Here is a 22,776-nt window from a genome sequence, read left to right on the forward strand (position 1 = left end):
GGGGCGACAGGCACACTGCACTTTGGGGGGGCTGTTTGGGCTCATGCAGGGGTGCAGGGTGGGGGGAGTTCTGTTGGGATGGGTGGGTTGGGGTGGGGTGTGGTTCGTTTCTACCGCAAGGCAAACCCTTCATTGTATTGGTGTTTTTGAGATGCTCTCGGGGGGACAAATGATGGCTTCTGTATGTGATGGGGGGTAGGGACCTGACTTTGTTGTCCTGGAACGTTAACGGACTGGGTGATAGGATTAAGCGGGGTGTGGTCCTGCAATATCTGAAACGGATTTCGCCTGATGTGGTCTTTTTGCAGGAGACGCACCTCATTGGTAACTCCTTTTGTGCCATGAATCGGCGTGGCTATCGTTTGGTGGCCCACTCGGGCTTCACATCAGGCTCACGAGGGGTGGGCATTATGGTCAAGACTTCGCTCCCGCTAGAAATAGACGAGGTGCGCCATGATGAGAGGGGACGCTACACTGTCTTGGTGGGGAGAATGGAGGGCAAAGTAGTCGTCTTTGTCTCAGTGTACGTCCCACCGGGGTTACAGTCCACCACCTTTGCGGACCTGGGACGCCTCCTGCTTGACCTTCCGGGGGGGCTTCTGGTGGTTGGGGGGGGACTTCAATGCGGTGGCCTCTGGGACTATGGATCGCTATCCCCCTAGGGACCTCCCCCGGGCACAAGCGTGGCTGTCTGGCCTTTTGGACACACTGGGATTGGTGGACTGTTGGCGTCTAAAGCATCCCACTCAGCTGCAATACACCTTCCATTCGGGGGCCCATGGTAGCCTTTCGCGGCTTGATCATGTCCTTGTCCCTGCGGCCTATGCCGGGAGAGTGGGGGAGGTGCGCCATTTGGCGCGGGGTATTTCAGATCATTCCCCACTCCTGTTGCACTTTGATGTCTTCCCGAGGGGGGAGGGCAGGGTAGCTCCAATCAATGCCTGGTACCTGCGCGACCCCACTATTCGTGCGGACTTGATTAAATCCTTGCAACGGTATTTTGAGGAGAATGTGGGGTCTGTCTCGTCGGCCATCTCCCTGTGGGAGGCTTTCAAGACAGTGCTTAGAGGGGAGGCCCTCTCCTTTATTTCCCATGCCCGGAGGCGCGCACAGGAGGAGGTGACCCGGGTGGAGGCCGAAATTACTGAACTGGAGGGTGATCTGGGGAGTGGGGTGACTGACGCTGCGCTGCACGTTCTACACCTTAAGCAGGCGGCCTATAGGTCCCTCGTCACGGAGGCGGCCAGGGGCCTCAGCAGAGAGCAACAGGGGCGATTGTATGATGTGGGTGATAAGGCTGGCAAGTTGATTGCGTGGTTGGATAAGAAGGAGAGAGCTAGTCGTGTGGTCCCGCTGATTGAGAGAATGGATGGTGTACGTGTTACTGAGCCGGAAGGCATTGTCTCTTGCTTCGCAGATTATTTCCGCGAGGTATATTCCCCGGTTTCTCCCTGCCCGGAGGAGGATTCCCATGCCCTGCTGCGTGACATCGCGCTGCCCTCCCTCTCAATGGAGGACAGGGAGTTGATGGATGCCGCCCCCACCTCGGACGAAATTGCCCTCGCCATCCGCTCGGTCGCTTCTGGCAAGGCCATGGGCCCGAACCGCATTCCTATCGAGTTGTATAAACTGCGACCGGATGTACTGGCACCCCACCTCCGCGCAATGTTCCTTGCGGCCCACTCGCGGGGCTCCCTCCCGCCGGACCAGCGTCTGGCTACCATCGTGGTTATCCACAAGGAGGGGAGACCGCGAGACCGGGTCACATCCTACCGGCCTATCTCGCTCTTGAACGCGGAGCCTAAAATCCTCGCCAAGGTGCTCGCCAACCGGCTGGTCGACGTGGTGGGCGATTTGGTCCACCAAGACCAGTCCGGCTTTATTCCCCATCGCAATACGGCCCTTAATCTGCGGCGCTTGCACGGGGTGCTCGCGCGTGTTCCGTTCGTGCGGGAGCCGGCCATCTTGGCGTCCTTGGACGCCACCATGGCGTTCGACACGCTCGAATGGCCCTACATCTGGGCGATGCTGGCGAAATTTGGATTTGGCCCGGGATTCATCAGTTGGGTCAAATTGTTGTACTCGGACCCATTGGCACAGGTGGTGGTGAATGGTCGAGTCTCGGCCCCATTCGTGCTGGGACGGGGCACGCGACAGGGTTGTCCCCTGTCGCCGCTCCTTTTTGCACTGGCCTTGGAACCCCTGGCGGAGTGGCTGCGGTGGCACCCTTCTATCCGTGGTCTCCGTTGGACCCCCGAGTATGAGGACCGCGTGTCCCTCTACGCTGACGATATCCTTTTGTACTTAGCCTCCCCGCGCAAGTCGCTGATTGTCCTGGTCGATGTTTTGCGCTCCTTTGGCCGTAATTCAGGCCTTGTCATCAACTGGGCTAAATCCTGTGTCTATGTGCTTTCCGGGGAGGCTCCTGTCCTCCCTCGGGGTTGTCCGATCCAGATTGCCTCGCAGGGATTTCGATACCTGGGGGTCTATATTACGCTGGACCCGGTGGCCCGCTACGAGCGAAATTTGCTTCCCCCCCTCCAGCGCTTGAAGGAGGACGTCGCGCGCTGGCGGCGCTTGCCGCTCTCGCCGCTCGGCCGGGCGGCATTGTTCAAGATGATGTCATTGCCGCGCTTTCTGTACGCTCTCCAGAACACTATGGACTTGGTCCCGGCGCGCTACTTCCGTGAGGTGGAAAGCTTGCAGCGCCGTCTGTTTTGGGACGGGAGGCCGCGTATAGCTCTGGCAAAATTGACGCTCCCGTGGTACGACGGAGGGATTGCCCTCCCGGATATTAAGCGGTATTACTGGGCCTCCCAGTTAGCTGCAATTAATCACGGTTTCTATGGGCCCGCCCTAAACCCGGCATTTGAAATGGACAAAATGCTCCTGCCCGGTGGCGACTACAATCGAGCGCTCTACACTAGCGTGCCCGATTCCCGCTTGACGGGACCCACGAGTGTCATGGTGCGAGTATGGCACGCGGCTAATGCAGCTATGGGATGGAAGGACCGTTTGACCCGAGCGTCACCGTTGTATGCGTCGGAGAGGCTGGGCTCTTTGTGGACCTCGAAGGGCTTCGAGAGGTGGGACATGATAGGCATCAGTACAGTGGGAGATCTCTGGACGAGGGGAGGATTCAAAACATTCGAGACGCTGCAGGCGGAGTTTCAGCTGCAGGGCAGTGAATACTTTCGCTACCTGCAGATCCGTCACGCACTGGGTTCCGTCTTCCCAGACGTGGCCTCCATCCCGGAGTCCTCCCCCCTGGAGGATAGAGTGCTAGATGGCCACGTTCCGGACAGCACGATCTCCCTCATTTACAAGAAATTGATAAATGACCGCTCGGGCTTACTGACTGGCCTCCGCGAGGCTTGGGTTGCCGATGGGCTGGAGTTGGACGATGAGGACTGGATTTCCGCGGTGGCCTCTCCGAAGGAGGTGGCCATCCCGGCTCGCCTTCGCTTCGTCCAGCTTAAGATACTCCACCGGGTGTATATGACGGGGCCTAGGCTTCTGCGTATGGGCTATGCCGAGGATGGATTGTGTAAGCGTGGGTGTGGTGCTTTGGCGACTTTTTTGCACATTCTGTGGGAATGTCCGAGGGTGGAGCGATTCTGGCGTGGTGTGCATGAGGTCCTGCGAGCGGTTACGCATGTCGCGCTGTTGCCTGAAGCGAGGAGATGCTTGCTGAATGTGTGGGAACCGACCGATTACTCGGTTCCGCAGACGCGATGGGTGACTCTGGGATATATGATAGCTAAACGTGACATTGCTCAACTGTGGGGATCCCAGAGGCCCCCGGCGGTGTCGGCCTGGAAAGAACATATGGATTGGTGCATGTTCCGAGAAAAGGTGGTGTATGTGGCGCGGGGTAAGCCTGGGGCATGGGTGAAGATATGGGGCCCCTGGAACGCCTACCGTGGGGGTATTTGCGAGCCGCCGTTGTTGCCTCCCACTTCACCAGCTCCATCCCCCTAGTTGACCCCCTCCCTCAGCCCCGGGCACATTGTTCTCCCAGTCCCGGATCTGTTTCCCTTCCCCTCTCTGGATTTCTTTGGATGGTTGGGGTCCCCCACTGGAGGAGCACGTGTCGTCATTTTCGATCGCGGGTTGCCTTGCGGGTGTGGTTTTATGTTGTTGTGTTGTATAAAACGAAACCGTATTGTGGGCTCAGAGTCATGTGGCCCACGTTGTTGATACCTCCTGCTTTATCGTCTCTGCAAAGTCAGGTGCCTTATTGTATGTATGTCATTTGCTTCTGTCACTTTAGCGGCCGGCCGGAAGGTTGTAGGCCCATACTTGTATATATTTGAGATTGCAATAAACGGTTTCAACAAAAAAAAAAAAAAAAAAAAAAAAAAAAAAAAAAAAAAACCACAGGCTTCATTTTGGGAGGTTACGGGACAAATCCCAACACTGTAGCAGTTCCATGATCATTTGAAGTGCTAATTACATCCCTTCCTTGAAGGAATTGTTCAGGAGCCCATCATACACGCATGGGAATAACGGCGCTCAAATCTACTACATAGGAACAGCCATCTACACCTTCATGAACAACTAAGGTACAGACAGAAAGCGACTGTTAGACCAGCAACACAAAAATACCTGCCTTCAACCTGAAAACACTGATACTTTATCTGTTCCTTATTCTGCTGAATATCAAAATATATGTTCCACCACTGAAATTCAAAACAATGTTTTCACTTTACATCGGAGTCTTGCCATAAAGGCTTAGCAAATACATGGCATAACAATCCAAACCGGTCTCATTAAGACAATTTAAAAAATGTAGATGGCACACAGGCCACCATCTACAGCTTTACTATTCTTTTTAAACAAACAATCACACTTAAAGTCACTCAACTAAAGTTAGGTATTGTAGCACATAATACATTTGCTACCGAGAATATTCTAGGGTACTTACGGATTAGGGCCAAGGCACTGCTTAATCAGGGACTCCAGCTAAGAAACAAATGAGCATTCTGGAAAGAGTTTTGTATATGTAGCGTGGACTGGCTTGGGACACCAAGTCTGAGCTATTCACTGTACTCACTAAAGCCCAATTTAAGCTAGTTAGAAAGGCATTAAAGAAGTGGTCCATTAGTATCTATTAGCAGATCAAATTTGAATCACTAAATCATCGTGGCAGATCCTGTACATATTTCCAGATTTCAATGCTCCTCAATGGTTTTAGTGACCTACCATGCTTCAAGAGGAAGGATGGGTTTTTACAGTTGACACAATTGAACAAAAGAAAAAACATGGGGAATAACTGCTAGGGAGGACAGAACATGTCTTGCCTTTAAGACAGCTTTACATGTTTTGATGAACTACCGTTTCCCTAAAAACAAAAAAACATTGACTGGGGCTTTTGGTCAGCGGTCTTCATCCACTGGTCAGTTAAACATGTTGGCTCTGCCTCCATAGCATACAGCATGGGCCAATGTGTCAGGCCAGTTTACCCATTGTCTCCCTCCACCTTGAGCGACTGCACAAAGTACACATTTGCCAAAATATAGGTTACTTTTCTTCAGTTGCAAAGCTGGCACAAAGTGTGCTTTTTATTTATTTTTATATTAACTTTAAATATCAGCTATTTATTGTGCCTGCACTCTGTTATAAAGTTTATTTTAAAGTGTTCCAGTGACATTTTAACATTGCATCTGCTTGCGTGGAGTCCTTTGCTAGGTGGCAAAATATTCTGGAAAACTTCATGAATAACAATAAAATGCAGGGCACAAACAAAAGGCTTGTTACTAGCAAAAACTGCTCATCGGTGAAAGGTTTCGTAAATTTAATCTATTTATTGAAAGCATAAAATGACTGTTTAGTGGACAGAAAATTCTCTCTTTCCTCTTTTTTTTGTGGCATATACTTGCAATGATTTTTTCCATTTCACAATCACAGTGCTTGCCTTAGCCAGATCTACTGGCTGTGCCAATGCTCGTTTTGAATAGTAATTACAATTAGGGCTCCCGGTTTTATGGTATTTATGTTAGGGCATTTCCGTCTGTATTTATCCATATTTATTTTTTGCAAATTTTATCTGTATTTATACATATTTATTTTGGGTTTTGTGGAAAAATGAAGCTGAAATTAGTATATTTCCACATTTATTTAACCGATAAATATGCACTCCTGCTTGAATGCCTACTAGGTTTCAATGCTGTAAACACCTGCAGAAGATAAATGAATGCACTTTTAATAAAATATGCACATTTTAGTATCAACCTTGTGCATATCTACTGTTGTTAAAGCCTCTTTACTAAAAGTACTTTCTTTTTTAGCCCCCTTACCTATCAATCCACACAGTTATTGGCCTGGCAGTCATGGCAGAGAGTATTAAGAATTACTCAAAAAGTAAACCAATTTCGGTTTTAATCCACATTTAAAAATAAATACAGACAAGAAAATAAATGTTTTCTGTCTGTATTTATCTGTAAAAATCAGTAAAAACGGAAAACAGGGAGCCTTAATTACAATTAATAGGACATGGTGGTTACATGGCATATATCTTCTGTGTTGCAATCTTTTGCTTCCGTACTCTCCTGGCATAATGAGGAAGAAAAAGATTACAAAAAACTTCAGCCCAAATACAATGCACTCCTGAACCCTTCCGAAGACCCAGCTGAAACAGCCTGCAACTTAAACTAGGATGGTGTGGCAGTGGTGCCAGTTGAGGCCTCTTTGCAGTACTACCATAATGTTGCTGAGCCATCACGCGATTGGAGGTAATTCTAGTGTAGTCAGGAAAGGCTTAGAAGGCACTGCGAAGAGCATTTTAGGCCTGTTACTGCATAATAGACCCTTGCTACATGAACTAGACTGTAGCACCAAAAATCACATACCCTTGGATTTTCTTAAAAACATAATGGGGTGTGACCATCACAACAAATGAACAAGTTACTTACCTTACTTAACACTTTTTGGCAGATATTTTTTCTAATTGCAGATTCCTGACCTTTAAAATATTTCCCAGGCGTCAGAATGGATCTGTAAACTTTTCAGCAATGCTCCTACACTCCACTAGGTGGCCCTGTGCTGGCTCTGTGCTGCCCTAGAAATAACAGATGCAAAAGAAGCAACTGATGGATGGAATGCTGGACAGTGCAAACCTTCACCCCCAGTCACAAGGATCTGGGTTAAATCAATCCTTTTCCTCACCACACCACACCACCCCAGTTTGGACCCAGCCATATGCAAATCAGTCTTGACCCTCTTCCTTGTGGGAACAGTCCAGCCCGAACAGGTCCTCATTGGACCAGAAACAAGCATCCTGGGACCGGTTTCAGAACATCACCCTTCATCAGTCAGGCTAGCTTGAATCCAGTGGTGTAGTGAGCACGGGACCCACGTCTGGGCATACCCTTCCAACATAGGGCAACATATGCAAAAGAAACAATTGATGGACGGAATGCTGGACAATGCAAACATTCACCCCCAGTCACAAGGATCTGAGATAAAATCCATCATTCTTTTGCTCACCACACCACCCCAGTTTGGACCCAGTGGTGAGCAAAAGAATGATGGATTTAACCCAGATCCTTGTGTCTGGGAGTGAATGTTTGCATTGATCAGCATTCCGTCCATCAATTGTTTCTTTGCACTAGAAATAACCGAGCCGCATATAAACATCACCTCCACATGTTGACGTCAGTTACTTGCTCAACTCTTTCTGAGCACTAAGACGCAGAGAATTAACCAACTGTTGGCACTGGTTGAAAGATCTGTAACTTGGGACCTTTTTTAGGCATTAAAAAGACAACACTCCACAGAATGAGGAGGTAGGAGGGTCGTGAGGAATCTGTAGTTGTGGGAGTCCGTAACCAACATCTGCACAGTTACAGTCATAACACTGTTTAAACTTTTCGTTTTTAGGAGGCATTGTCTGCACATTAATAGAGAATTTAAGGGAAAAATTTGTCAGAAGTGACAGGATTCCTTAACCCCCGGACCCGAGTTCGGAAGGCACAGAAAAAAAAGGAACTAATGTTAGGGCACAGAGGTGGAGGAGGTATTGTAGCCCCAGAGCAGAACATGTTGCTATGCACATGGGAATTGTTACCAAAATTTCCAGATCCAGTCTGGCGCCTGGGGAAATTCACAAGGTTAGGCATTTGTGGTTAGAAAGGTCTATCAGAAATATGAATTTTCTCAAAAGTAGAGCACAGCTGTGGTACCAACATGGGTAGATGGTCCTAATATATATAATAGCTGTAGTTCATCAGGTTTGGGAAACAATTAATGGTATCTTTTAAACTTGTATAGTACATGACACACACACACACACACACTTGGACAACAGCAGCAAAACACAACCTTGGGAAAGGTTAAAGCATCAAGCAAGGTGAAAATACTAATATCCAATGAGACTGATCAAAACACGCTGGATTAAACACCCCTCACCCCGTTCAGGGACATTCATATCTCTAACTCTCTCTCAGTCACAGACAAATGGAAACTCAATGCCATTTAAGAGGTAAAGTCAAGGTAACTTTGCATCGATATAGGGACCACACATGAATGATGTTAAAGACCTAAACAGTGTACCAGATATGCATGTGGCTGTAGCAGTCCTCCCCAAACAGATGATGGAGAAAAGCCTAAACATAAATTTATCTTGGACGAACCATTCTAAGGGGAAACATCACATGGCCATGAATAATCAGTTTGTAAAATCTGGGGGCTGTGTTGCATAAGTGGAACAATAGCACTCCAGATGCCTTATTCTTTAGCCCTTTAGATGCATTCCTGGCTTTGTGACCTGGCGGGGTAGATTCCTGCCCAGTCTCTCCAGACCCTAATAGCTAGAACTGCTAGTGGCCAGGGAAGAAATGGTGTTGCACTGTGGGGGGTTCTCAGGAACTGGAAGCACCATGTACTTCTGTCTGCTGGTGTACTTCAAGCCTCATCCCAAGCTCCACTTGATGCGATGGTTGTATTGGAAATGCATGGAAGGGGTGGGGGGGGCATCCATGAACAGCACTGTTGCAGATGAGGTGGCACATTATATAGCTTGGAGGCAGATTTCACCTTGATGGCTGACGGTCCCTCCTGCTTAAAGACTGAAACTTGAAGAGTGAAGTGTAAGCAACAAAGTTTTGGTGTGCCACTATTTATTTTTTTTTTTAAGTCAAAGTGCTCAAAGAGAACAATGGTAGGAGAAGAAGAAATATTTCTTCATCTCCTGTCGTCTACTCTCAGAGAAGGATAATGATCGATCTGGAGGATCGAAATAGGCATGTATGATGTTAGACTTTCTCCAGGGGAAGCCCAGTTGATGACGGTGACAAAGTAAATTTAGGCACCCCCTCAGTAGGTAGAGTCGGGAGGAAGTAGAGCCCAGGTAATAATTCAAGAAAGACAGGGGAGAATGAAGCAGACGTGGCTGGTCAAACTAAGAAATATGAGATGATGGACGTGTACTGTGAGTATGCAGTGCCCTCCATTATGTAGCGTAAGGTGATGGCAAAACACTGGAGAATAATGCAGGTTCTGAAAATCTATATATCCAGGGATTTCCCCACCCAAAAAAATTGAAAAATTGTTTGACCTGATCTAAATGCTTCTATAGAGAGGACTGTCAGGGCAAGATTCTAATATTATGAAAGTAAAATGTTACTTACCCTGTAAGCATCTGTTAGTGACATGCAGTGCTATAGATTCACATGTTGTGCATACTCCTGCCATCTAGTGTTGGTCTCGGACATGTGCCACTTGTTTTTCTTCCAAGAATTTGTTTGAGTCAGAGTTATAATGGTAATGCACATGGGCGCTGGCTCCATTGTTAGACTGTTTGTTACACACAGTGGAGGAGGTAGAAATGAAGCAGAGAGAAAAGGAAGAAATTAAGCGTGCAAAAAATAAATAGGAAAGGCATCTTCAACAACATGAGACTTCTGGGGAGGCAGAGTAGGTGAATGTGAATCTACAGCACTATATGCCACAAACAGGTGCTTACAGAGTACGTAATATTTTCAGATTGTGGCATGTGTAGCTGTAAAGCAGTTCTGAAAGCGGTGGCTAGCCAGGGAAATTTGCAAAGGACAGGAAAAGTGTATGTAGAACTGCTTGGCCAACATTAGCTTGTTGGCAAGCTAACATATCCACACAGTAATGCCTGTGGAAAGTGTGTGGGGTGGACCAGGGAATTGCCTTACAAATGTCAACTTTAGGGTTAACTAGGAATGACATGGATGCCCCGTTATGCGTGTAGAGCGAGGTCTAGGTGGGGCAAGCAACTGCCTTCTGGCTTTAGATTAACAGGTTTTAATGCATTTCATTAGCCAACAGGCTATGTCTGGTTTGGAGACAGCATGTCCTTCGAATGGTTTTGATAAAGACAAAAGGCTGTTGTGCTTTGTGGAAGGGTTTTGCCCTGTTAATCTAATCCATAAGGGCTCTCTTAATGTCTAGCATGTGAAGAGCCCTCTCCACTACAGAATCCGGATGAGGAAAGAGACCTGCAAGGTCAATAGTTTGATTAAGGTGGAAGAGCGATATTAGCTTGGGGAGTAATTTTTGATTTGTCCTAAGGATAACGGTCACTGTGTACTTGAAAAAAGGCTTTCTCTAGGGTGACAGCTTGAAGCTCACTGACATGACAGAGAGGTTATGGCCACTAAGAAGGCCTCCTTGCAAGATAGAAACTGTAATGGGCATGCATGAAGGGGTTTAAAACGAGGGTCCATGAGTTGTGTGAGAACAATGTTAAGGTTTCATACAGGAGCAGGAGTTACCCTGGGTGGAATGACCCATAAGTCCTTCTATAAAAGGCATTAATGACAGGGATCCCAAAGAGTGAGAGAAATTCCCTATCCTGAAAGTAGGCTGCAACTGCAGCTAAGTGCAGTTGGATAGACAAGTAGGCGAAACCTGATGTTTCAAATGAAGCAGGTAGCAGACTATGTTGTGGACAGTTGACTTGATAGGGTCAAATAGACAGTAATGGGCCCCAGTAATGGAAATCTTTCTCTTTTGGCTGCACAGCAGGGCTGTGTGTCAGTCTACAGGCCTCCTTGAAGATGGTCATACACTCAGGAGGCAGACTGAGGTAACCAAATTCCAGGACTTCAGGAGTAAAATTGCAAGACTGAGCTGCCTGGGGATCGGGAGTCCGACTGCCCTGGTTGTAGGTAAGAAGGTCAGGCCGGTTGGGCTGCTTCTCTTGGGGCACTAAGTATATGTCCAGCATGGTGGTGAACCAGGGTTTTCTGGCAAACGTGAGAACCACCAGGATGAGAGTGAGATGTTTGCCGAAGCCTCCAAACCATGGATGGTAGGAGTGGGAGAGACGGAAAAGCGTAGGCACATATCCATGACCAGTTCATCTATAGTGCTTTGCCCGTGGACTCTGGCAACAGATACATGTGTGAGCTAGCATGGGGAACTACGACATTAAAGGTGGCCATCATGCAGAGGAGGCGCATGACCGTCCTGACCGTTATTTGGCTATCTTGCTGAATAGGGGCCTGCAGCGAATAGAAAGCTTTGATTCGTGTTTGGTTGGGATAAGCTTTCCCGGTGACAGAGTTGAGGACTGCTCCCAAGAAGGGCTGAATCTTAAGGGGCTGAAGGTGGGACTTTAGTGTATTGACGGTGCACCCTAGGTTGTGCATGACGTCTATGGTGGTCTAGATATGAGCTAAGCACTATTAGTTTGAGCTCTACATTAGCCAGTCATTCAGGTAAGGGAACAAGAGGATGCTAGTTCTCCTGAGATGAGCGAAAACTACGGCAAGACACTTTGTAAACACAAGGGGGCTGTGGTGACCCCAACAGTCAATACTTTGAACTGAAAATGCTGGTCGCTCACCACAAAGGTAAGGGGATGAGAAAGTAGTCGCCCTTCAGGCCAAGTGCGGTCATGAAGTCATCTTGCTGTAGTAGAGAGGTGACACCCGGGAGGAAGTGCTCTGAGAGGATGTATGCGTTGAGGGGCCTGAGGTAGAGTATAGGCCGGAGTACCTGTCCTCCTTCGGGATAAGGAAGAACAGGGAGTACACTCCTTTTTAGGTCTCGCCTGACCTAGCGCATGCGCTGGTCTGGCGAGACTTATTGAGAAGGCTCCAAAAAGTGCTACCAGGCCAGCCTAGAGCTACAGTGCATGTGCGCGGGCGCGCGCGCGCCGCTTTTACCGCGATTACTTTCACTTTCGCGGCCGCTTTGATATTTAATCGCGATCATGATCACTTTCGCGGCCGCACAGCCGCTTGGCACAGCCAATAGGTCTCGCTTTTGGGACCTTATAAGTATTTAGTTATGCAACTGTTGCATGGCTAAACACTATAAGGTCCCAAAGGCGAGACCTATTGGCTATGCCAATGCTTGTTTGTGTTGGTTTGGCAGCACAGCCCCTTTGCAAATGAGTGCTTCTAATTTCTCATGACGGAGGTGCTGATGTTCTGGGGCAAGGGTGTGTCTGCATGGAGGGATGTTTGGTGGGGTTGCAATGAGTTCTAAGCAGTAACCCTGCTCTATAATGGGGAGGACCCACTAATTTGAGGTAATCTCTTGCCACCATGCCAGAAACCCATGGAGTTTTATCCCAACAGGTGTAGTGCAATCGGAGGGAAGGGACAGTGAGTTACAGTTAGGCAGAGGTGGCTCCTTTATCCTCACCACCTTTTCCTCTGCCCAGGGAGTTGTAACCAAGTGTAGTCTCCGTTTGAATAGCCAAGTTAAAAAGGTCTACTGGTTCTGCGGCCTTTAAAAGGAGGTCATGACACCCCCTCTGTTCTAGAATCTCCGAAAGGAACCCTGGGGCAAAGGCTTCTAGAGAGCCCTCATAGCCTTCAGGTATTGGTGTCCTTCTTTATCTTCTCGAGCACATGGTCAACCTGGGGTCTGAAAAGGTGCTCCCCATCGAAGCGCAGTCTAAGCAGATGCTGCTGTACCTCTGGCTTTAAGCCAGAGATGCAGCTAGGCATGTCAGTGAATAAGGACGCTTGAGTTGATATCCTGCACTGCAGTGTCAGTAGTTTCCAAGACGCACAGAATGGTTGTATTGGAGATGATCTTTCCCTCAGAAACTACCTCTTGGCCACGTTTCCTATACTGTTCTGGGAGGTGTTGGAGGAGCTCCTCCATTTCGTCCCAGTGTGCCCTTTCAAAATCTGGAGAGCAAGTGGATAGAATTGGTGATGCGCTAATGCGTCGCTCATTGAGCGGCAACCCACTTAACAGTCGCATCGATCTCCCTGCTCTCCTTGTCTGGTGGAGGCATATCACTGGGCGCTGACATGCTTAAGGGCCATATGGACAATGAAGAAGTCTGGAGGGAGTTGTCTTGTAAGGTATGGGGTGCCTGAGGGGGGAGGGCTTACAGTTTTTATACACCCTGGGGATGACCACCCTGGCATTAACCGACTCCTTGAATAGTTCAGGAGGAGTTTATAGCATTCTCTTGAGCATAGGGAGGAATTGTAGATAATGCTGGGTAGAGGAAAGCGCCTCAACTAGGAAATCCTCATCAGCCTGGATCTTATGCATCTCCACCTTAAGAAAAGCGGTGCCAGATGCAGAAACGCATGGTAAGAGGCAGCATCATCTGCCGTAGACATGGTAAAGGTTTGGGTCCCTGTTAGCAGGTGGGTCGACCTCATAGTCGTCTCATGGGTAATCATGGGGCGGAGGGTCAAATTGGTCACATAGGGATCTAGAGAATAAATTGGATGACCCCCCCCCCCATGTATGAGTGTTGGGAGCCATTTGGGGATTCAGGAGGAGGTGCTCCAAGTTTTTGAGTTGAAGCAGGCATAGGAGAGGGCAGAAAGGACTGGAGAGCTGGAGGGGAAGAGGTTGGAGGAGGACAGTGTCCAGGTGGTAGAGGATTAGTGCCCCAAGCCTAGTGTTTTCTGATCTTGGACGGTGGTTCAGGATTTGGTCCAAGAGCCCCCTGAAAAGTCAATTACCTCTTGTGGGGTGTAGGTGCCTGAGCATTAGGAGGAGACTGGGTGAACTTCCTGCTGGTTTGTGGATGGATGAGAAAACTTTTCTGCCTGGTATTGAGCACCTCCTGTAAATGCTGCAGGATGGGCTGCTCCTGGAACTCGGATGCAGTGGAGGACAGGGCATTGGAAACTGAGCGTTTCAGTGTCAAGACTGGTTTCCGACTCACTGGTGCCAAGGGAGTCTACGATGTCTCTGAAGGAGTTCTCAGCGCCAGGAGTCGGGTCTTCTGAGGTGGTTTTGGTGCCAGAGGCTGGCTCTGAGTCGGATCCAAGTAATGTTATCAGTGCCCTCAGGAAGTGGCGGACCGGGAGCATGATGCTGGGCTTTAGGGCTCGATGCCCAACCCCCCTCGATGACAGTGCTTAGCCTCGATTCGATGGCAGAAGGAAGCATGGCACACACATGGTCAATATCTTCCGTGGTTGGGCCTGAAATACCAGTGATTCTTCCATCTCGAACTTCGAATGAGAACTTGGCTCAGGCTGAAATGAAGAGGCTGTTCGCCTGATGGCCCCAGCCCTATGTTCTCCACAATGTCACGGTCCCTTGATGAGGTCCAGCGTGTCTTCGCTCTGCTGCTGCACCATGGAGTCATCAAGCGAGGATCACATTGGTACTACAACGTCTTTTTGCTGCAGAAGGCGAGGTAGGAGACCTTGCCATGCTCTGGGGACAGACAGAGGTTGCAAAACTAGTGGAGGTCATTCCAGGGCTACTTAGCACGACACCGTGGGCAATTTTGGACTGGAGTCCTTTCCATCACACAGTCACGATTTTCAGGGAACTTAAGATGGAGTTGGCCCTGAGAGGGGCAAGGGCCCCAAAGGGTGTATTTAACAGAACCCAGTCACAGAGTAAGACAAAAGGTCGTGATGACACCGAAAGGTACTACAAGCAATGATGGTTTTCACTGTTGGAATGGAGAATCCGACAGAGCTCGAAGATGATCACAGCAAGACATCGACCTAGAGCTCGGTGGATACAAGGCTGAAAATGTTGTCAAAGCAGCTATTATTAGGAGGAGCGTCTTATACACAACCAGCCAGATAAACCCAGGCATTAGTTGGGAGACTCAAGCCAAATGGTCTAACTTGCGGAAATTTATGAAGGAATGTGTGATATTAGTCTTAAGTCTGAAACAATGGTTCTCAACAAGGCTTGAAATGGTTCGCGAGCAGAAAGTATCTTCACACTGTTGGCAGCTGCTCAGACATTCCTGAAGAAAATTCAGCAGAATGCCAGTGGTTGAACTGGAGTTTAAGGGGTTCAAGAGGAGTTCTTGGATTTATGTGAAAGATGCCTAGCCTGGAAAACTAGACAGGTGGGACAGAGGCTTATGTTGATGGGTTTCTTTCTTCTTTGAGGTGTCTTAAGTTACCAAAACTCCACTTTACCCCATATTGGCTACCCTGCTGGGCCACAGAGGTTCACAGTATAGCAGTTTCTACGAGAGTGTTGGGACTTTTTCTTACAAAAGGAGTATAGTTAGTTGTACATGTTCCCTTTCAGGGTTTCAGTTGATGATTTGATTCTCTTTCTTTGCGTTATTGGCAGGTTATTGATTGACCTTCATTTATAAAATATTTTAATGAAAAAAGGCACCATTATGTATTAGGTAATTCACCTGCATTACTCACTATGTTTTTCAAAGTCAACAGCTATGCACAATTCAGAAACTGGTTACGAGTTTTCCCCTATACAAAAGGAGACACAGGTTCCAAGTGTACAGTTAAAGCAAATATATGTAAAAAATGTCATTAAGTGTTTAAATGAAGGACAAAATACAAGCTCTTAAATAAGAGTAATTGAAGCTTTTATCATCCAGTCAACATAGTAGACTTTTATATATTCCCTGTAAACAGTGGTTTCTTTCTATAGAGGATGAAATAATCCTACCTTTCCAATGGTAAGCCCCTCATAGTACAATTTGCCTTCTTTTATAAAGCTATGCAATGGAGAGCCGGGCACAGAGTTGAAGTCACCACAAAGGACGATCGGACAGAAGTCACCGTCTGCCTGGAGGGCCACACCTGCAATCTCTGCCAGCAGAATTGCAAGCTGAGCCAGTTTTATGTCCCCTCTCCGTGGATTATATAAAAGATGTGTATTAGCAACGCAAATCACAGAAGTGTTAGGCTCCAAATTTGGTTGCAGAAGCAGCACAAGTCCGACATTGTCTCTGTCCAGCAGGGGGATATCAGAGCGGTAAAACTCCACAGGGTTTGATGAGACGAGGGCAAATTTGGATGTTTTAAAGCAGATCGCACAGCCATCCGGTTTGCTTCCAGTTCGCATCTTGTACTCGCAGTGATAGCCTGCAAAACATATTCAGCTCAATAATGTAACAGAGAGGCATCATATTTACAGTAGATATGAAAGATAATTTATGAAAAACAAGTAGTACATCAAATTTAAGAGAAGGCAATTTCTTTATAGTGCTAAATAACCCAAACAATATTAAAAGGCAGGACAAAATCTAGTTTCCAGTTTTTCATCAAAAACAAGGTTCTCCGTTCAAAGCTTTATATCACAAGGCAGTACACTGTACTCTTTACAAGGCCTCAGCATAGCCCATGCTCCTAATCGACATATCAAGGAAGCACATTTACACAGACAAAGGTAGCTTTCCTACGGCAGAAAGGCGGGGTACAATGCAGCGATAAGACCAATCAGAGGGTTCCAAACAGTTCCTCACACAGTGTTTATCTAGTCGTACAAGCATTACCCAGGAGAAAGAAATCTATATATCTTGTACAGAAACACAATAGATTGATTAGTCAATAGAAAAAGAACATTTCCCTAACCAATAATGACAGCACCACTTCGCAAATTTGCATTACAGTGCCCTCTCCCTCACCTCTCCAAATACGCAACTCACTTTTGCTCAGTCCTTAACGTGAAAATAAATACTGGTTAGATAAGTTATGTGAAATGTTTAAGTCCTATAGGATGCTTTGGGATGAGCAATAGAAAAAAAGGCTGGCACACATGACATAAAAGCAGACATATACAAAGATTTTAGTTTCTTCTGTGCAAGAAAGCAGTTCAGGAGTTTTATTTCAAGACAGTCCAGCAGATCCGCCTGCTGTTTGATGCTTCACGATTTTTCAATCGTCAAAGTTTGGAGTTTGCCAGTAGAGGGCGCTGGAACGGATGTCAGATGACACCACAGAACCCATATAGCACCTGCACTGCATACCAACGTCAGTTACCCTCCTTTTTAGGTCTTGCCTGGCGTTAGCAGCGCGCATGCGCTGCCCTCGCCATGCGAGGGCTCCTTGTAATCGATACGATTACAGAAGTGGAGCGTAGGCTCCGCTCCTTATTTTGATATGCTAGCGTCATTTTATGATAAACCCTGGCTTCCTATTCTTTGTGAGGCTTTTAAGTCCCTCCCGGTTACCACCCTGTCCAGTTTTAGCGCCGCCCACCTGGACTGGATGCTTTATACGGCGGCGTGACACTCTCCCCTTTATTACTTGGTGTAGGAACTTTTTTTCAGGAGAAAGCGCAGCTCCTGAGTCTGACTGCCGCCTCCTTCTTTCAAGCCGCCTTGTTGGCCCCTTATACACATCGAAAAATAGCTCCAGTTACAGCTGCTCCCTTTCCGTGCTCTCGGATGCATTTCTTTTGCTACCTTTTGTTTCAAGTTGAACGGAGGGCTTACTTTGCTTCCGAGCACCTGAATTAATGAGCACTGCCCGCTTTAAAGGTATGGTTTGTTCCCTCTTTGCGCAAATGATCAATGCCCGCATTAAAGGTATGTTTTGAACCCCCTTTGCGTCCGAATGAACTTGGTTTATTGTTGTCACGAAGGGCTTACTTGTTTTATACCTGTAACTGTACTAAGATATACGCGTGTTTTTTTACTTTATTTTGGCCGTATAGCACCTAGTAAATATAGCGGTAGCAGGCCGTTTCAAAGGGAAATAAATTGAAAACAGCCGTTTTTTTTACTTTTCGCATTTCCCTCGTCAAGGAAGTACCAGGTTGGAATCACACGGTCTAAAGACAAAGGTGTGCTCGGATATTTAAGATCCAATGGTTCTTTGTGAGAGACTAAGCTGGCTACTTAGGAGAGGCTAATGGGTTTCTTTGAATTCACTCTTTAAACAAACAAATGCGGCTGGCGGCATCTTAGTGCCTCGCCTCCATGGTACTACAGATACCAGTGATGCAGGGGATGACTCGTAGGCTTCTCTTCAAAATACCCTACGGTTACACTCATGGCATGCCCCACTTTAGCTATAAACAACTTAAGCTAACGCGTGGGGGCCGCTTCAAAAGTAAATAATTAGAAAAAAATGATACGCTTAGCCGTTACCATTTATTTTCATATCTAATGTTGTAATGAAATACATGATCGGGACACGCTTAGTATAATGCTCATGCTTATGTCAGATGATGCCTTCCTGGGGGTTAATGAGCTGGGTTTACTCGTGGAAGGCAAGTGTACGTTCGAGGAGCTGGGTGGTGTATATATACGTGGGGCAGGCAGTTGATGTTATCAGTTACCTGTCTTACCTCTGCTGTACATGTTGTCCTGTAAATAAACACCAAACATAACGGATCCTTTCTCTGCCTTGAAATTACTTCGTTTGCGTGCCTTTCTTACACTGAATAAGAGTAGGCACAGATCAACATGAAGAAATTGTCGTAATTGGATATTCCTTGACGCTGGGTTATTGTTCAGTTTTTATTGGAGCATTGGATATTCTCATTGGAGCAACTTTCAAGAGTTTGAAATTTGGCCATTAGTGTTGAACAACGACTGGGGTTTGTTAAGCTGCTGCCTTATTGGCTTTTTTAACTAAGTCGTGCATTTTTATTGGTGGATCGTTCCTTCGAGACAATGCTTAATTGCTGCGGTTTTATTGGCCACTGACGGCGTTGTGTCTTCATTGGTGGGCTGCTCTTAGACAGCGTTTCGTTGATACATACGCTGCCGGCTGCTACTGCCTCACAGGGAGACTTTAGACAAATAATATGTTTTATATGTTTCATCTTTTTCTATTCTCTCAAATCCTTCATTGTTCTAGATAATGAATGCTCACCTTTGTAAACACCCCGGACCCAGACTCCTGCAGCAATGTGCTGCTGATATTAAAGAAATCAGAAAGATGAAAAGCCTCCGCCTCCCTATGAGACCCTCCCCACTCACCCAGCTCGTGGTTTTGGGGGTGTATTTGAGCCACTGACCAGATCTGTGCTTGGTTCCTCACCCATGTCTGCAATCCTGGGGCTGATTTATTACCCTGACTCCTTCAAACGTGTGGCAAGTGAAGGAGTGTCCCGACAGACTGACTCCTCCTCTCCTATTTCAGCTAAATCTAAACACGCTCGCTCAAAAAATCATCACTGAAATTTAGGGAGGAATGAGTTCGCCATGCGTGGGCCAATAAAAGACCTGCTCTATCAGCTGCCACTTCAAATACAGCTTAAAATGTACTTTAAATTGTCGCTTAGTAACCCACCCACACCCATTTCTATTAATACACAATAATTAACCCTTTCTACTCACAAAAAAGCGCAAAAAAAACAGCAAATGTGCCAGTGCGTGATTTCTTCACTTTGAGCTTTGTCCATTCGGTGTTAAAAATGCTGTTTGTTGCTCTCTTTTTAATCCAAAATGTAATATGGCTAATCAAAACGAGTCGCTGAAGTGATTAAAGCCCACATAAAAACCTGCAAACTCTCGTAAAATAACCACTTCCATGGAATAGGTACTTCGGTATAATCATGCAATGAAAAATATATGGTGACATCCTAAACTACAAGCTATAAGACCACAATCAATCGGTCTCGAACTTACTGGAGTCCTTTAACTCCGCCCTGACGGCAGCTTTGTACACAACGTCCCTCTCAGACCTTGCCGTGCCACCCATCATCATCCCTCGGCCCCCTGGTATACACCAGAGTAAACAAACATTGAAAATGGAATAAGTCTCGCCTTTGATTAAGTTAAAGCCATTTGCTTTGCTAATGGTATTGTATTCTAGTTTTGCATTATTTACTGTATATTTGTGATATGTTGTACTTGTAGGTAGTTAGAATTGTTTTGTTAGAGGTGTAGTAGTTTAAAGCAAAACGTTAGTAGGAAAAGAGCAGTGTTTCAGATTTGGGAGGTGAATGAATAGAAGAATAGTATGTGTGTTAATTTCGTATAGTGAGGATTTCAAATGTATGCAAATATATGCACATATCACAAATATACACTAAATAATGCAAAGCTAGAATACAATACCATTAGCAAAGCAAATGGCTTTAACTTAATCAAAGGTGAGACCTATTGCATTTTCAATGCTTATTTTTTTTAAGCTTTCAGGGCGAGGGAGTAGAATGACAACCGAAAAGTCTTCACAGTACCAGAAGAATACATAAGGGGATCTTATTAATCAAACAGGGTAGGGGGTGGGCCGGTGAGGAATGTGCAAACAGAGTATCCACCAGAAAGATCACTACCGCAGGTAACATTCTTCTGTTGGATGCATCTACCTACAGAACATATTCCAATGCAATACCCGCCTAGGAGGAGGGTTGATTACGGCAGGAAGTCCTATGGGACCGATCTGGTGAAGTGAGCATCCCATTTTCACTTCAGAGTCGAGACAATAGTGTTTAGCAAATGTGTTCCGGGGAGGCCCAGGTTGCCGCTTTCCAAATATGAACAATCGAAACTCCCCGCGCAAGAGAAGTGGTAGATTTGACTCTGGTGGAATGAGCATGGATCCCTTCAGGTAGTTCTTTTTTGGCCAAGGCGTAGCATGCCTTAATGTATAGAATTATACATGGAGATAGAGTTCCCTTCTGGACCACCTTCCCCTTTTTGCACCACAGTAGCCGTAGAAAAGCTGATCATTCATCTGTGTTCCTTGGTGCAATTATGGTAGTAATTGACTGCTCTCCTGGGATGTAGCTGATGCAACCGTTCCTCCTCCTTTGTGGGATGAGGAGGGGGGTAAAAAGTGGGAAGAGTGATGTATTGGGTAAGATGAAAGGGGGGGACCACTTTGGGAAGAAAAGCAGCCCTGGTACGCCACACCAACTTCTCTGGACGACAACTACGAGCTAGTAACTCGCGGACTCTCCTAGAAGAAATTATTGTAACATGAAATACAGTTCTGATAGTTAACAACAAATGAATTATACAACTGTGAAGGGGCTCAAACTGATCTCCCAAAAAAAAGAAAACCTGATTTAAGTCCCATTGATGAACCACAAAAGGAGAGGGAGGAAAAAGGTTAATCAGACCCTTGAGAAAATGCATGACCACCAGGGACTTGTACAGGGATGGCTCATCTAGCAGACAGAGGAAGGCAAACAAGGCGGCTAAATAACCCTTCACAGTGCCAACGGCATATATCCTTTGAGCCAAGGAAAGTGCGAACTGCAACACATGGGATAACTTGGCCTGCAAGGGATCCACGCAGTTGTCTCCACACCATGCAACAAAATTGCACCATCTACAGGGACCACCTTACTGGAGGGGAAACACATAGATAAGCTGCTATTTCGGTTGCAGCCGAAAGCTCAGTTGTCCCAGCTCAATATCCATACATGTAAGGGAGAGAAGTTGCAGCTTGAATGGCAGGCGGAGGACATGTGGAGAGAAGCTCATGAGGCCTACATACCACTGCAGGGTCCTCATGTGCATGGGTGACTAGGAGAATGCAGGAAGCCAGCAGACCTAGGAACCGCAGAACTCCGAGAACTAGAATTTTCACACCTGGTTGGAAGAAGGAAGCAATATTCAGGATGTCTTGAACTCTATGAGGTCTGGAAGACGTGCAGAAGATTGGTGTCTAAAACCAATCCTATGAACTGGATTCGTAGCGGGGGGGGGGACCCACAGGTGAGATTTGGGCTCATTGATCGAAAAACTAAGGTTGAATAGAGGTACAGTCAACTTCAGATGGCATGACAATAACTTTGGCAAACTAGCTGCGAAGAGCCAGTTGTTCAGGTACAGAAAGATGGGTATTCTAGACCGTCTGAGATGGGCCGCCACGACTGCCATCACCTTTGTGGAGACTCGAGGTGTTGAAGTCAATCTAAAGGGAAGTACCGCAAATTGGTAATGTACAGAGCCCACCACAAATACAAGTACTTTCGATGAGACTGCACGATAGGAATGTGGAAGTACGCATCCTGCAAATTCAGGGACACCGTCCAGTCTCCAAGCTCCAACACCAGCAGAATTTGAGCTGGGGTCAGCATCTTGAACTTTCCTGTTTGAGGAAGACGTTCAGGCCCCTAAGATCCAGGGCAGAGACAGTCGTCCTTTTTGGGCACCAGGAAGTAACATGCATAGCAACCTTGGCCCCTTTCCTTGACGGGGACTAACTCCACTGCCCCCTTGAGGAGGAGAGCTGCCTCTTCATGTTGCGGAATGGCCAGATGCCTGGGAGGGGGGGGGGGGGGGGGGGGCAAGACAGGTGAAGCAGGTTGGGAGGCAGAACCTGTAGGAAGGGGAAGGAGTAACTTTTCTACAATTTGGAGGAGCTACTCATTCGAAGTGATGGCCTTCCAGGACGGTAGAAAATGGAACACCCTTCCACCAATAGGCCTCGTGTAGGGTTGAGGAAGAGAACTAGGCCTGCTTTCCTGGGGCAGCTGGGGAAGATGAGGAGGGTTTCAGAGTAGATCCTCGACCCTGCTGCGGCCTCTGTACTGCTTGACAAGCGGGTTTAGCTGCTGCTGTTGCTGCAGGATTGACTATGGGTATTGGCAGCAGGAGAAACTTAGACTGAAACCCCGAAAGAAATGAAAACTCCTATAGATCTTAGTCAGCAGAGGTTGTCAGCCTAAGGAACGCAGAGT

The 22,776-nt window shown here is 47.0% G+C and overlaps 1 protein-coding gene across 8 annotated transcripts in view; it reads right to left on the minus strand.

Moving 5' to 3' along the window:
• ANGEL2 (angel homolog 2) overlaps positions 1-22,776 on the minus strand; it is a 402,703-nt gene that overhangs the window by 130,021 nt on the left and 249,906 nt on the right. For all 8 annotated transcript variants that reach the window (XM_085612886.1, XM_085612885.1, XM_085612891.1 and 5 more), the window contains one exon: positions 15,853-16,271. In XM_085612886.1, coding sequence (XP_085469012.1) covers positions 15,853-16,271 — 419 coding nt within the window. The remainder of the gene's footprint in view (positions 1-15,852; positions 16,272-22,776) is intronic.

The sequence above is a fragment of the Triturus cristatus genome, chromosome 6 (assembly GCF_964204655.1).
Source record: "Triturus cristatus chromosome 6, aTriCri1.1, whole genome shotgun sequence".
NCBI lineage: Eukaryota > Metazoa > Chordata > Amphibia > Caudata > Salamandridae > Triturus > Triturus cristatus.